General features: G+C 41.7%; 1 protein-coding gene across 1 annotated transcript in view; it reads left to right on the forward strand.

The window, feature by feature from the left end:
- EPB41L5 (erythrocyte membrane protein band 4.1 like 5) overlaps positions 1-16,380 on the forward strand; it is a gene marked incomplete in the record, with an annotated part of 89,923 nt that overhangs the window by 31,946 nt on the left and 41,597 nt on the right. Inside the window, 8 exon segments of the mRNA XM_077450206.1 lie at positions 1,081-1,117; positions 3,968-4,046; positions 6,166-6,175; positions 6,177-6,211; positions 8,187-8,239; positions 9,853-9,973; positions 12,025-12,112; positions 13,999-14,087. Coding sequence (XP_077306332.1) covers positions 1,081-1,117; positions 3,968-4,046; positions 6,166-6,175; positions 6,177-6,211; positions 8,187-8,239; positions 9,853-9,973; positions 12,025-12,112; positions 13,999-14,087 — 512 coding nt within the window.

The following is a 16,380-nucleotide window of genomic DNA, read 5'->3' on the forward strand; positions in this document are numbered from 1 at the left end:
GCTGAGCAGCCCCGAGACAGGCACAGATAGGTGCCGCGAACCCCCCCCCCCCCCCCCTCCATCAGAGCCTCCATAAGGGGGGTGGCTGTCTGTATTCAGCACTCAATGACTGATGGCTGCATCCGGCCTCCCCAGTCCAATGATCAGACTACCTGTCATATGTAATGATGATGGGCAATGAACTGCAGGGAGAGGCACCATCCTGCCTCATGCCACAAAGTTTATTCTAAAATCTTTCCTCGCAGCAAACCTCCAGTGACCTCCTATAAACCCGGCTGGGAGCAGAAGATGGCATGCGGGCTTCTCTGATTAAATTACAGGGAGCTGGCGGGTCATATCCACCCTGCACCCCCCCCCCCCCCCCCCAATACTGCACACCACCCCCATCATTGTCCCATCTCCTGATCGGTGCGCTGGCTGTACTTTGTACCATCAAAAGTAGCAAATTGTAACAATTTATATTGTAAAATTATTAGTTACATGAGATTACATTGTGTGTGTGTGTGTGTGTGTGTGTGTGTGTGTGTGTGTGTGTGTGTGTGTTTTTTTTTTTATTTTTTATTTATTTTATATTTTGTATACCTCTGACATATACCGCAGTGCTGTACAGAGAACACTGAGACAGTTGCATCAGTCTCTGTACTGCACTGCGGTACAAGTCAGAGCTATATAAAGATTAATAATAATAATAATAAAAATATATTATTTTATTAATAATAAATTATAATATTTATTATTATCATCCATAAGCTCCTCTGGTATAGACTGTTGTGACTGGCTCAGTGAAGCTTACACTCTAATGTCGTTACACACTTTCCTTCTACATTTTATATAGCTCTGACATATACCACAGTGTTGTACAGAGAACACTGAGCCAATTGCATCAGTCTCTGTACCAGAGGAGCTTACACGCTAATGTCCCCTCCCCCACACAGTCATGCATGCATACATACATTAGCACAGTTGGGGGTGGCTCACATTACTTTCCCCCTTTCCCCCTTTCCCCCCTTTCCCCCCTTCCCTGATGTAGCTTGGTAATCCTATAATATATATTTTCCCCCTCCCCTCTTTGCAGCATTGTTGGATCACACGAAGAGCATCAAGAAACAAGTGATCAGTAAGTACCCCTCTTCTGATTGGCTCCCGGATAAAGGCGGAGTTTTTCAGATATAAATGTCAGGTCTGTTGTCTGCTCAGCATTGAACTTGACATAATCCTGCGGCTCCATATGTCTCTATGTGGGGTGGGGGGGGGCGGCCGACGCGTTCACGCCGTGTCATCTCCGCAGGACGCCGTCGGGTGTGAGTGACATTAATGACTCCATTCACTAAGCTGGGATTCTCGTGGTGTTTGCCGTAACGATCGTTCTTTTCTGCCATGTCACTGTCCGGGCTGACAATAACGTAACTTATGGCAAATAACGATCGTTATCCCTGGAGGTGCTGGATTGAGCGTCTCCTGATGAGCGCAGCGCAGACTTTCCCTGCTGGCGTGTACGTGATCTTATGTGTCGGAATCTGTGAATGTCATTGAAGCGCAACGTCGCTCTCCAACATCAATCGCTACATGGAATCCTTCTGCTGCTACTGTTAGTAAATGGATAGGAAGGTAGATTATATTTACTTGTGGTGTTTTTTGTTTGTTTGTGTTTTTTGTTTGTGTTTTTGTTTTTTTTTGTTTTTTGTTTTGTGTTTTTTGTTTTGTTTTTTTTGTGTTTTTTTATTTTTTTTTATTCTTTCAGTTACTTCCTGGTTTCGGGCCTAGGCCAAAATGTCATACATCCCAGGATTCTTCAGGAGAGGAGGAGGGGCTCTCTCACGGCTAAGCACACCCTCCTGTCAGAATACCGCTGCGCATCAGAAATTGTAATGGAAGTTACGTTCTGAGTAATAAAAAAAAAAAAAAAAAATGCTTACTGCACTTGCTTTCCAACCTGGCCGCTATGCATACCACTAGGTTTCCCAATCTGGAAGAACATCCAGCGGCGGACATCTTCTTACACCCGGGCAAGCAGGTGTAGCGACATATTCGGCGACTCGTCGCAGTTTGCTGCGGAAGTGACATTCTGTCGCCGCCATCTTGCTACACCCCACACTCGCCCACAGTAAGGATGCACTGAGAAGGGAGAAAGCAGACGTGTTGTTACACCCACCGGAGTTTTGCATTTCACACGTATTTTAACGTGTGTTTATATAGTGAAATGCGGGACTTAGAACTCCGTGTGACTAGTTGGATGTTGAATTTTAAACAAGCAGCGCATCCCACCTCACAGGTTTACTATTCTCACAGAAGTTTGCTGCTTTTAAAAGAACTCCATCTGACTGCTTAGATGTTGAATAAGTCCCGTATTTCACGATATAAACGCATTTTACTGTTCTAAATACGTGTAAAATGCAAAGCTCCGGTGGGTGTAACATGTCCGCTTTCCCCCTTCTTAGTGTGTCCTTACTGTGGACGAGTGTGGGTGTAGCAAGATGGCGGCAACGGAACGTCCCTTCCGTAGCAAACTGCGATGGGTCACCGAATATGTCGTTACACAGGCAGGAGGTGGAGACGGCCATCTTGGTACACCCCGCACTGCTCAGCGGCAACTGATTTTATACTGAAATAGACCATTTCACTCTGTCGCAGTGAATTGTTTGTTTGGTTGTTTCAGTATATAAAGGGAGTTCTCACACCCGGGCAAGTCTTCAAGTTTCACACTTATTCTAGCAGTTTGCTCCCCTTATACACTGAAATTAGACTATTTTGCTCAGTTGCGGTGAAATAGTCTATTTCAGTATATAAGGGGCGTTAACTGCCAGAATAAGTGTGAAGCTGAAGACTTGCCCGGGTGTGAGAACTCCCTTTTTATATACTGAAATTGACTATTTCACTCTGTCGCGGTGAAATGGTCTATTTCACTAAAAAAAAAATCAGTTTGCTGCTGAGCAGTGCGGTGTACCAAGATGGCCGATAGATAGAAGATGTGCGCTGCTGGCATCGTGTTCTGTCGGATTTGGAAACCTACTGGAAGCATGCGCGATAAGCAATTTTGTTGTGTCCCTTCCGTTTGTTTTTTTATTTTTTAAATTTTCTGTTTGGGTAGCGGTATTCTGATAGAACACCTGCATGCCTGAGCTAGGGGCAGATGGATTCCAGGAAGTAAATGCAGCTTTTCTGAACAATGGTCCTGTTGCTGTATATGGGGACACGTCCGGGATTTATTCATGGAGACTTGCAAAGTCAATGACAGGTCCACTTGAAATGATTTTTGTGTGCGATTTACACACATATATTATACCTCTCTCTCCACACACAAAAGGTGCATTAAACAGTATATCTATTATATAGATACGAATATATATTTACTATACACATGCATATCTATACAATATACTGTTTAATTCACTTTTATGTGTATGTGTATATATATATATATATATATATATATATATATATATATATATATATATTATATATATATATATATATATATATATATATATTAAAAAAGGAAAAAAAAAAATATATATATATATTAAAAAAGGAAAAAAAAAATATATATATATATTAAAAAAGGAAAAAAAAAAATATATATATATATTAAAAAAGGAAAAAAAAAAATATATATATATATTAAAAAAGGAAAAAAAAAATATATATATATATTAAAAAGGAAAAAAAAAAAAAAAAATATATATATATATATATATATATATATATATATATATATATATATATATATATTAAAAAAGGGAAAAAAAGTGTGTATGTATGTATATATATAATATATATATATATTAAAGAAAGAAAAATAAATATATATATATATATATATATATATTAAAAAAATTACCATTTTATCCAGTTGTCCTTCCTCTGCCTCCATTGGGTAGTTGTGATAAATTTGGGGGATGTTGGGTGGGGTAGTTGTGCGCTTGGTTACGTGTGATCTTAACTGACGCGCTTTGTCCTTGTCTTGCAGTCGGTCCTCCGTACTGCCTCCACTTGCGGGTGAAATTCTACTCCTCGGAGCCCAACAATCTGCGAGAAGAACTCACAAGGTCAGCGCCCTGCCTGGTCGCGGGAAATTCTGCAACAAAATTTAATAAAACGCTCCACTCAAAACTGATATTTAATGGTTACAGTGTCTTGAAAAAGTATTCGTACCCTTTGAAATGTTCCACGTTTTGTCATGTTTGCAACCAAAAAAAAAACGTAAATGTATTTTATTGGGATTTTATGGGATAGACCAGTGACGGTGAACCTTGGCACCCCAGATGTTTGGAACTACATTTCCCATGATGCTAAACCCACACTGCAGGGTGCATAAGTATATGGGAAATGTAGTTCCAAACAACTGGGTGCCAAGGTTCGCCATCACTGGATAGACCAATACAAAGTGGCACATAATTGTGAAGTGGAAGGAAAATAATGCAAATATTTAATTTAATTAATAATTTTCAGCCTATGTACGGAAAAGGCGTGTGGCCTGATGCATTAATCGAGATACAGTTCAATCCAAACAAATTTAGTATATAGAAAGGAAAATGCTACATATTCATGAATAAATACATAGTATTTTATCAAATGAGAACATGAATTGATGACCATACAAGGATAAATGAACAAATTACTGACGCGTTTCAAGGGGTTTCCTCTTCATCAGAGCCTAGAACAGCCAAAACTGGTCTATAAGTTGTAATATGTGTATATATATGTGTGTGTGTGTGTATATATATATATATATATATATATATATATATATATATATATATATATATATATATATATATATATATATATATATATATATATATATATGTCTATATATTAGAGACGGCCGGATGGAGGTTTATCGCACGATGGATAGTGCATTCTTATAGGTGGAGTCTCCTTTTAATATTGTAATATTTCCTTCCACATCGCAGCACCATTAGGGGGATAGATATCTTCCACCTTTATGGTGCTGAGAGTGCTGTGATGTGGAAGGAAATACTACTACAATAACGGAGAATCCGCCTATAAGAATGTACTATCAATCGTGCGATAAACCTCCCATCCAGCTGTCTCTCTATATATATAGACATATTACAACTTCTAGACCAGTTTGGCTGTTCTAGGCTCTGAGGGAGAGGAAACCCCCTTGAAACGCGTTAGCAATTCATTTATCCTTCCTTGGGCATCAATTTCACACCGTTTTATCAAATGAGAACACTGCCATTTATTTATTCATTAATACATAGTATTTTCCTTTTGTACATACTAATTTGTTTGGAATAAACTTTTTTTTTTTTTTTTTTAAATCTTGATTAATGCATCAGGCCCCGCGCCTTTCTTCTTCCTACATAGGCTCTTGGACTTCCCCTAAAGTTGATTTTGGTCTCATCTGACCAGATCGCCTTCTTCCACATGTTGCTGTGTCCCCCACATGGCTTCTCACAAACTACAAACAGGACTTATATCTTTCTTCTTGTCACTCTTCCCATAAAGGCCTCGTATATCTTCCATCATGCTGGTAGTTAATTTATCATTGCTTTAATGGTGACCAGTCATCTCTCTGCATCCCAGTAAACCCCCCCCCCCCCCCCCCCATCAGTCTACTGGTCATTAATGGTTTACTGACCCCTCCCAATCCTCCCTTCCCAGCGTGTTCCACCATGAGGCGTCCAGTTTATGGGGTCACTGCTGTGTTTATAGAGGTGAAGTGAATGATGTGCTTAAACGAGGTTCTAAACGCCTCCATGAAGGATGATTGGGGAGATCCCTTTATGGCTGACAATCTTGCATGCCATGTGCATCCCATCGGAGACCAACCAAATAAAGGCTGGGGGAGGGGAGAGGTGAAACATTGTTATAGCCTTTTTTTCTTTTTTGGGGATGATGGATGGGGAGAGAGAGTAGTAGACATAAGGGAGGGGGAGGGGTAGAGGGAGGTACAGGAGGTGTAAGGTGTAAACCAAAGTGTTGCCCCTCTCGCTTCCCATGAGTATGAACTACTTCAGCAGAGTAGGTTGCATGGGGACTTTTGTGACCCCCCCCCCCCCCCTCCTGCTGCTGACAGGCTCAAGGTGCGCCTCACCTACCTTCTCCCCAGCCTGGCCCCAGACATTACTGGATTATTGTATGATCAATATCCCTCTGACGCTTCATTTCAGCTTCTTTTATCTTTCATTCTCCCAGGTATCTCTTCCGTCTTGCAGCTGAAACAAGATATCCTGAGTGGAAAGTAAGTGTTCCTTCCTGTGTGGGTTCCCGGGGCTGTTGGTTGGAGGGCATGAAGCCTGGTGGTTATTGGGCTCCCAGGTCTGATGGTCACTGAGTGCTGGGTCAGAGGAGCGCCAGATAGGGGGACACCGAGTCTGATGGTTTGGGGGGGTGCACTGGATTGGGAGTTGCTGAGTCTGATGGTCATAGGGTGGGGGGTCTGATGGTTGAAGGTTTGCTAGGTCTGATGGTCATGGGGTACCAGGTTGGGGGTTGCTGATGGTTGGAGGGTGCCGAGTCTGATGGTTGAAGGGCATTGGGTTTGCCGAGGTGACTGGCATTGGGGGGGGGGGGGCTGGTTCTGAAGGTCAGAGGGCGTCTGGTTGAGGTTTACCAGGACTGATGAATTTGGGGGGGGGTCTAAAGTAGAGTGGGCGCCGCTTAACTGTTGCCAAGGGGGAGTGCCGAGTTGTGGGTTGCCGGGTTTGATATTTGGGGAGTCTGATGGTTGGAGATTGATGTTGTGGGGCTCCGACTTGAGGGTTGCTGGGTCTGTTGGTCATGGGGTGGGGGGGAGTCTGATGGTCGTGGGTAGAGCTGCACGATTCTGGCCAAAATGAGAATCAAATTTTTTATTTTTTTTATTATTTATTTTTTGAATAAAAAGATCACGATTTTCTCACGATTCCCGGTGACGTAAAATCTTTCACATTATAAAAAAAGGGCTAATTTTACTAGTTTAGTTTTTATTTTATTTTTTTATTATTTTTAAAATTCTTCTTTTTTTTTTTTTTTTTTTTTTTCAAAACAATTGCATTTGAAAGACTGCCTGAGCAAATACAATGTGACATAAAATATTGCAACATCCACCATTTTATTCTCTAGGTGTCTACAAAAATAAAAATTGAGATATTATATATATATATATATATATATATATATATATATATAGTAATTTTCTAGCAAAAAAAAACATGATTTTAACTTGAAACCAACAAATGTCAGAAAAAGGTTTGGTTGTTTTAAGTGGTTAGTTTTTTTTTCACTTACAAAGTCTTTTTTCCATTGACAAATTGTTACAATGTTTGTTTATACTTAAGTACAACTGATAAAGAATGTTGTGATTCTTGGCTGACTGCCCAGTTTTTTTTCTCTTCCTTTCTTTTGAGGGCTTCAGAAGAGCCGAGAGAATTCTTTGCATAGAAAGAATTGACTGACTTTAGTCAGGATCGTGATAACGATTGACGATTAATTGCGCAGCTCCGGTGATGGGGCGCTGGGCCTGATTTATTTCTCTGCTCATCTACTCGAAAATGTTTTATTGCTGATGACAAAGTGTATGGAAGGCAAACGTTTTTTTTTTTTTTTTTCTAATTTTGAATGGCGTGAGAAGAGGTTGGACCCTCTAACAGGATATGCAATTAGCGGACCTCCCAGCTGTTGCAAAACTACAAGTCCCATCATGCCTCTGCCTCTGGGTATCATGCTTGTAGCTGTCAGAGTCTCGCTATGCATCATGGGACTTGTAGTTCTGCAACAGCTGGAGGTCCGCTAGTTGCATATCCCTGATCTATAAGAATTGTATTTCTGTCACCCTGGGGGGGGGGGGGGGGGGGAGATTCACCCGTCTACTTTTATTATAGAGTTCATTGATTTCCAATCACTATTGGGTCATTGACAAATATTAGAGTTGTCACCTGAAACGGATTGAGAAGATAACTCCCAATGGAGACACCTGGCAAGGGGGTTTCCTCACTGTGGGAGGTTTCCTTTTCCTGTTGTGTCTTTGGGACAGGAAGTGGCAGTAAATCTCCGACGGGACACCGGGGAAGAAAAAAAAAATCTAATTAAAAATGTACCAGTTGGGTTTAGAACCGTTCCCTGGTCTATCCGCAACTAAAAAATAAAATTAAAGATGAGATGAAATAAAGAGCCTTTTGAGTTTTAATGTGAATCTAATTTATGTCTTTTTTTTTTTTTTTTTTTTGTCTTTTCAGGTTGGAATGTCCTTTTGACACGGCGGTGCAGCTGGCTGCGTACACCCTGCAAGGTACGATCACCGTGCTTCACCCCGAAGGCGGGGGGAGGATTGGCACACAACGGGCCGGGCAGTGGTGCTCTGGCTGCAGGCATAGTATGCCATCTTAATTATTTGCCTTGGATGTCGGCGGTGGGCGCCGGTTGGGCAGTAAGCCTCTCTGTCTGCTGTTCTGATAAGCAGATTGGGTTTAGATGAGATAGAACGTTAATCCGGATTTAGCAGAATAGCGTCTAGCTGACGGGAGACATATTTCCAGCGGGGTCCTGCCATAACCTCTCCCCCTCTACCTGCTTTTATGTTTAACTCCATCCCTCCTCGGCTCTCCTCTACAGGATTGGCGAAGCTTCTCACCGCTGTCCAACCGGGGGTACCCCTGTGAGGGTTACATTTGTCCTCTGCTGAAGGACTCCTTCCTCTAACTCTCCTCTCCTGAGATGCTCTGCTGGAGCACTCTGCTCCTTCCTCTATAATTCTCCTCTCCTGAAATACTCTGCACTGCTGGAGCACTCTGCTCCTTCCTCTAATTCTCCTCTCCTGAAATACTCTTCACTGCTGGAGGACTCTGCTTCCTTGCTCTAGAACTCTCCTCTCCTGAAATGCACTGCTCTGCTGGAGGACTCCTTCTTTATAACTCTCCTCTCCTGAAATGCGCTGCTGGAGGACTCTGCTCCTTCCTCCAGAAATCTCCTTCCTGAAATGCACTGCTGGAGGACTCCACTCCTTCCTCTATAAATCTCTTCTCCTGAAATACTCTGCACTGCTGGAGGACTCTGCTCCTTGCTCTATTACTCTGCTCCTTGCTCTATTACTCTGCTCCTTGCTCTATTACTCTGCTCCTTGCTCTATTACTCTGCTCCTTGCTCTAGAACTCTCTGCTCCTTGCTCTATTACTCTGCTCCTTGCTCTAGAACTCTCTGCTCCTTGCTCTAGAACTCTCTGCTCCTTGCTCTAGAACTCTCTGCTCCTTGCTCTAGAACTCTCTGCTCCTTGCTCTAGAACTCTCTGCTCCTTGCTCTAGAACTCTCTGCTCCTTGCTCTAGAACTCTCTGCTCCTTGCTCTAGAACTCTCTGCTCCTTGCTCGTAGAACTCTCTGCTCCTTGCTCTAGAACTCTCTGCTCCTTGCTCTAGAGCTCTCTCTCCTCTCCTGAAATGCTCTCCTGGAGGACTCTGCTCCTTCCTCTATAACTCTTCTCTGTGGAATGGGTGGTGTTGGCAAGATTAGAGTTTCTCATGCCCAGAGGTCAGCTTTAAGTTGGTGGCAGGATCACCAAAGCTCTTTTCTTCTTCCTTCTTTTTTTTTGTTTCTTGAGTGGAGAGGAGAGCGGTTGAGTTTTTTTGGTCTCCGGGTCTCTCTAACATTAGTTGGGGATAAAACTGAAATGTGGGCACCAACAAATCTTGTTCTATTCATTTTATTTTCACCCAAGATTCACACATTTTACCAAATGAACCCCATGGTGTGAATCTTGCGTTGGGGCGGCGGGGAGATTAGTTTTACAGTCTACTTTAGGCATATCTCTGTTTCCCATCACTGCGGGCGGCTTCATGTGGTGAGTATGGATTTGGTTTGGGAGGACTCTATGAATTGGTCAGGCTAATCTTCTGCCTCGTCTCTTTTTAGGGGAATTGGGAGACTTTGACCCCAGCGACCACCTTCCAGACCTGGTGTCGGAATTCCGCTTTGTGCCCACCCAGACGGAGGATTTTGAGTTGGCGGCGTTTGAGAAATGGAAGGAGTTCAGGTAGAGCTGTCTGCGCTTTTCTGCGTTCGCCCCGATTTTGCTGGGCTCCTATTCTAGCGATCGACAAAATAACTGAATTTTGGATAAAGCTTCTGTCTGAGTTTTATTTATTTTCCATTTATGAAGAGACAAAATTATTACAAACTGGAGGCACAAAGTTAAAGTTATGTAAAAACGCAGCATTCTTGTCACTAGATGGCGCTGATGTTCCTGCAAAATACTTATTTACTATGGTCGTAGGCTCCATCTAGTGGCCGTAATGCGGTAAGTGTTACATCTGGGGAAAATCGGCCATATGTGTGACCACCCAAAGATGTATGAGCATTATGTGCCAGCAATATACACCCCCCCCCCCCCCCCAAAAAAAAACTGGGCACTAATCTGCATGATATTCCCCCTCCTCCCAGGACATGTCAATCACCTAAACCCCCCCCCCCCAGCACAAATCCTTTACCCCTCAAATGTTCCCCTTGAGTACACATCCCCCCCCCCCCCCAAAAAAAATCCCTCTCCTAGCACAAATATACCCCTAATATTCCCTACTAACACAAATCACCCCCCCCCCCAAAAAAAAATCTCCTAGAACAAACGCCTCCCCCGTGCCATATCTCCTTCTAGCACAACCCCCCCCCCCCTCCATATCAACCATCCTAGCACAAATCCTCTTCTCCCATCCCCCTCCCATCATGAATCACCACTCCTAGAACATTCCCCAAAATTGTGCCCTCCTAGAACAATTCTTACTCCCCCCCCCCCCCCCCCCCCACCACAGTGCCCAGGGCAGACATCCCTCCTGCCCACCCATTGTCCAAGCCCTGAAAGCCAATGTAATGCCTACACTAGCATGGAGGTGTGCAGCCATTTAATTCAATGACGGGCCTGGAAAACACTTTATTTTTTTATTTTATTTTTTCTCTCTTATGATGGGCATTTCCAGGGCTTGTGCACACCGGGTGCAGTGCAGGGTACATGAAAAATTCTGCATTTCACCGCAAAAAAAAACACTCTGCCTTTTGCAAACCTCCTAATGGCTCACCCTCACATCTAACAAATGCTCGTGTGTGTTTGCACTTGGCAAGGTACAGCAGTCATTCTTAGTGGCACCGCCCATGCATCAAGCAAATGCGCATTCAGGCTTGGCAAAGCACATGGTACTGAGACACTAGGAGAAGAACGCCGCACACTGCAACAGGAGAACCAAAAAATAGCTTCTTTATTCCAAAAACAATAACAGATAAATCCGCAGAAGAATCCAAGGATGTTGACGCGTTTCGCAAAGCATTGTGTCTTAATCATCACATATGATAAGTTATGGTTAAGCACAATGCTGTGTGAAATGCGTTTTAACATCTTATAGATTCTGCGGTTTTATCTCCATAAAGGGGCTTTTTTTTTTTTTTTTTGGTGCCCAGTTGTGGTGTGCGGCTATCTTCTCCTAGTTTCTTGGTTTTATCGCAGTGGCGAGCCGGGCCACCACCTGTCGGCTGTCGCCAGCTGCAGGATTGGCTTGGAGCGCCCTTTCCTCCCAGTTTGTATACCAAAGTAGAGGGTACCGCAGTAATTCTTAATATGCTTCCATCGTGTGCAATCTTGACTGGCGAAACACAGTAAAGTCTTAATGGTGGACCCCCCCCCCCCCCCCCCCCCATGCATCCAGCAAATGCTCATACTTGGCAGAGCACATGGTACTGCATTAATTCTTAATAGCACCCCCCATGCTCGCACACCACCACCCCGCCCACACACCACCACCACCCCAAGCACGCACACCACCACCACCCCACGCCCTCGCACCCCCACCGCACGCACACCACCACCCCACACCATGCATATCTAGCAAACGTGTGCATATGTGCCTAGCAAAACGCAGGCTACTACAGTGGAACGCATAGGGCAGCCCATTGAAATTATTTTAATAAATTATATACTAAATATTTTTTTAAACCTCAGGCGAATGTACAGCTAATCTTGGGTGTATCTATAATTTTTGACTTTTTTAATAAAGGTCTGTCAGCGCCGCCCCGGATAATAACTTTGTATTTCCATTGCAGAGGTCAGATGCCGTCCGAGGCTGAAATTAATTATCTGAATAAAGCGAAGTGGCTGGAAATGTACGGGGTGGACATGCATATAGTGAAGGTGAGAGGAGACGTAACCGCACCTCTTGGAAATTGGGATTGCATGTGGATCGGTTCACACCTTATGTGTGTGGTGGGAATGTACAGAAAACAGAAACATTTTGGCCCTTTTAGCAGATACGAAGTAGTGCTCCACTTTTATTGGAGAAAAAAAAAAACCCCTCCCCCTCTTGGGGGATCAATGTGCATTACAGGGATTGTAACAAACTTTGTTTTGCAAATTCCGACCTTTTTTGTATTCTAAAGAATTAGTTTGTTTCTCTCTGCCCATGTGCTCAGTGAATGGGAGTGACTTCATAATGATCAGCTGCTGCACCTGCAGGGTTATAATAAGAAAAGTGGCACCCTTTTTAGTGGTGATTTCCCTTTGGGAGCATCTCATCAAAAATTACATTTTAGCTGCAGGGGATACCCAAAATCTGACTTGTATCTTCGTGCAGACTTCTGGGAAAATCGGTGAGCCAATCGCACAAGCAGGAAATTACATTTCTGTGGCGTTCTGTATACCAGTGGTTCTCAACCCTGTCCTCAGTTTCCCCCAGCAGACCATGTTTGCAGGTTTTCCTTTTTCCTGCACAGGTACTTTAACTCAGAGTCAATGGCTTAGAATTTTGGACAGCTATTTTATGTAAGAGAAATTCACAAAACATGGCCTGTTGGGGGGGGGGGGGGGGGTACTCAAGGACCGTGGTTGAGAACCAGTGCTGTATACCATCTGTGTACAGAACACCCCCAGACGGCCATATAGCATTTTGTAGAAAATTGCAGCGGCTGCAGAATAAAAAGGAAAGGTCATTTTTTTATTAAACCTTCAATTACAATATGACTTGTGTAGCTTATTTATTAAAAAAAAAGTAAAAATCATCAATGAAATATTAATACAATATAGAAATTAAATTAGTATTATATAATTTAAAAAATCATCAATAATGAGATATTGTATAATTATTAATAAATTAGTATTAATAATTATAAAATATTAATATTATTTATTTTTCCCATGAAAGTGGAGTTACCCTTTAACCATGCAACATGTGGTTTGGTGCAGTGCTGTTTTGAAAAATAGTCAGCGACTTTGTGTATTACTTGTGCATAGGGCCTATTGAAAAAATTAATTGTGCTGCCCTACAAGTTGCACATGTATTGTGTGAACCGAGCCTACAACATGTGGAGGTTCTTTCTTTTTCTTTCTTTAATTTTTTTTTAAATTTTTTTTTTCTTTCTTTCTTTCTTTCTTTCTTTCTTTCTTTTCTTTTTTTTTTTCTTCGCTCTTTTTTTTATTATTATTTTTTTTATTCTTCCTTTCTCTTTCTTTTTTTTTTTTTATTTTTTTTTTTTGCTCTTTCGCTCTTTTTTTTTTTTTTTTTTTTTTGTATAGAATAAAAAAAAAGAGAGAGCGAAAGAAAGAGAGCAGAAAGGAAGAGAAAGAAAGGGGGGGAAAAAAAAAAGAATGAAAGGATTCTTTTTTTTTTTTTTTTTTTTTTTTTCTTTATCTCTCTTTCTTTCCAACTAGACCATGCACGTCTGAAAGTGCAGTTGCTCCAGAGCTTAGTAAATAAGGTAAAGCTTCACTTTGCAAAGAACAACCGATCACATGGAAGGACAATGTAAAAAACAAACAAAAAGAAATGTATTTTTGCTTGCACCTGATTGGATGATGGAAGCCAGCAGAGCTCTCCCTCATTTATGAAGCTCTGGGGCGACTGCTCTTGCGGAGTGCAGCTGCACTTTCCGAAGTGCACAGTAAATTTGACTTTAGTAAATCAACCCCAATGTCTCCAATCATCACGTAGGGAAAGATTCCAATGGCCGGGCTCTGTGCTGCCCCCTGCTGTCTAACACGTGTCACCCACTGACTCCTCTCTTTATCTCCCTTGTCTTCCCCAGGCCAGAGACGGCAATGATTATCAGCTGGGACTGACGCCCACCGGGGTTCTGGTATTTGAAGGCGAAACAAAGATTGGATTGTTTTTCTGGTGAGTTTCGCCATTGGTGGGTTTTTGTCTCCTCGCTGAGGATTATGGGATTACAGTGTCTGGTCAGGATGTTGCTGCTCCCTGTGGGGTCTTCTTCAGGAGCTTGGACTAAAAGTACTACAAGTACCAGCCCACCCGGGCGGGGGGAGTAGATAGAGATAAAAAAAATAGGAATCCGATGGAACGAGTTCCGCAATGCCATTTATTCCTTCCTAGAGATACGAGTGCCCATCCTGTATATAGCCAATGGCTGAATACACAGATATGAGAGCCAAAGGACTTCCATCCAGTCCTGAGATTTACACAGCCAGCCCGGAGACCCGACTTAACCCTTCCAGTGCCGGAGTTTTCTTTTGTACACGCACACAAAACAGTAGTGTGGCGCTCAATGGTAAACAAATAAAACGTGTGTGTGTGTGTGTGTGTATATATACAATATCAGTTTTATAAGGCAAAATTTTTATATATATATATATATATATATATATATATATATATATATATATATATATATATACCGATCAAAAGGTGAAAGATTAGAAAGGACCACATAGCAACAGAGATTAAAAGGTAAGTGACATGGAATTTTATAGATGGGCAACTCCTTATGAAATTCCATGTCATAAGTAAAAAAAATTAAAATAAAATAGTTTTTCTCTAAATGTCATTTTGTTATTTGCTGCACAGTTAAGTAAATTTATTTTTATGGGTGGAACTCCACTTTAAGTAAAAAAATAAAATAAAATTATATATATAATAAAACCATCAAAAAATTGTTCTAAATGAATGGGTAAACATCCTGAAAATTAAACAAATTTTAAAATATACACACATTTGTTTGTTTCAAGATAAACTGCTTTTAGGATGTTCATCTTGAAAAATAAACAAATGTGTATATTTTATCTTGTTTGTTTTTCAGGATGTTTACCCATTCATTTAGAACTTTTTTTTTTTTTGTGTGTGTGTATGTATATATTTTTACTTTATTATCAGGACTTTAAAGTTTAGATTGCTTGTTCATTCACTATACACCTTTTTGATTAGTTTTTATGTTTTATTTGTTCACTATTGAGCGCCACACTATGGTTTGGGTTATATTTTTGCACTATATGTCTAGTGCTGTGTTGGCACCTTACCAATTCTCTATGCAAAATTTTTTTCTTCTTTTTGGCAATAAGTTTTAGGCCTGAAGATTATCCAAACCCCCCAAAAAGAGAGTATATGTTCTGAAAGCGGGGTTCCCAGAGAATAAAATATTGGACCCCCCTGATGTCTCACCTGCCCTCCAATGAAGTGAATGGAGTGCACATTGCGGGCAAAGGGGTGCTTGGAAACCAGAACTCACCAGATACAGTAGGGTGAGTAAAGCATAGTTGCCCTAGGACAGGAAGTGTTAGGACTACAGAACACCTTCACCTATTATGGTGAGGAGGAATTATTCTGTGGTCCTAACTTTCTGTTCAGGTTGATAGTGCTACTACTCTATAGATACAGTATGGGGAGTAATCATATAGTGGGGGAAATGTATTTGATCCCCTGTAGATTTTGTAGATTTTCCCACTTGCAAAGAAATTAAGGTTCTATAATATTATTATTATTATTATTACTTGTATAGTGCTGTCAATTTACGCAGCTATTCACATCAGTCCCTACCCTCAAGATGCTTGCAATCTAAGGTCCCCCAACTCACATTCATATACCAGGGCCAATTTAGACAGAAGCCAATTAACCTCCCAGCATGTCTTTTGGAGATTATCATTAGTGTATTTTATAAGATGGAGACAGAATATCAACCAAAAATCCAGAAACAAAATGTAAAACAAATGTTATAAATTGAGTTGAAGTTCAGTGAGTAAAATAAGCATTTGCTCCCCCCAAGCATGACTTGGTAGTTGGAGACACCCTTGTTGGCAAGCACAGAGGTCAGATGTTTCATGTAGGTGGTGATTAGGTTTGCACACATCTCAGGAGGGATTTTGCTCCACTCTTCTTTACAGATCTTCTCTAAATCCTTGAGGTTTCTTGGCTGTTTCAGCTCCCTCCATACATTTTCTATATGATTAGGGTCTGGAGACTGGCTAGGCCACTCCACAACCTTCATGTGCTGCTTCTTGAGCCACTCATTTGTTGCCTTGGTGGAATGTTTTGGGTAATTGTCATGCTGGAAGACCCATCCATGACCCATCTTCAGTGTTCTGGCTGAGGGAAGAAGGTTCTCATCCAAGATTTTACAATCCATGGCCCCGTCCACTGGCCCCTCAATGTGGCAAAGTCTGTCTGTACCTTTAGCAGA

Source organism: Lithobates pipiens, unplaced genomic scaffold, assembly GCF_037356315.1.
Source record: "Lithobates pipiens isolate NorthernLeopardFrog02 unplaced genomic scaffold, aLitPip1_a1.2 Scaffold_22, whole genome shotgun sequence".
Classification (NCBI taxonomy): domain Eukaryota; kingdom Metazoa; phylum Chordata; class Amphibia; order Anura; family Ranidae; genus Lithobates; species Lithobates pipiens.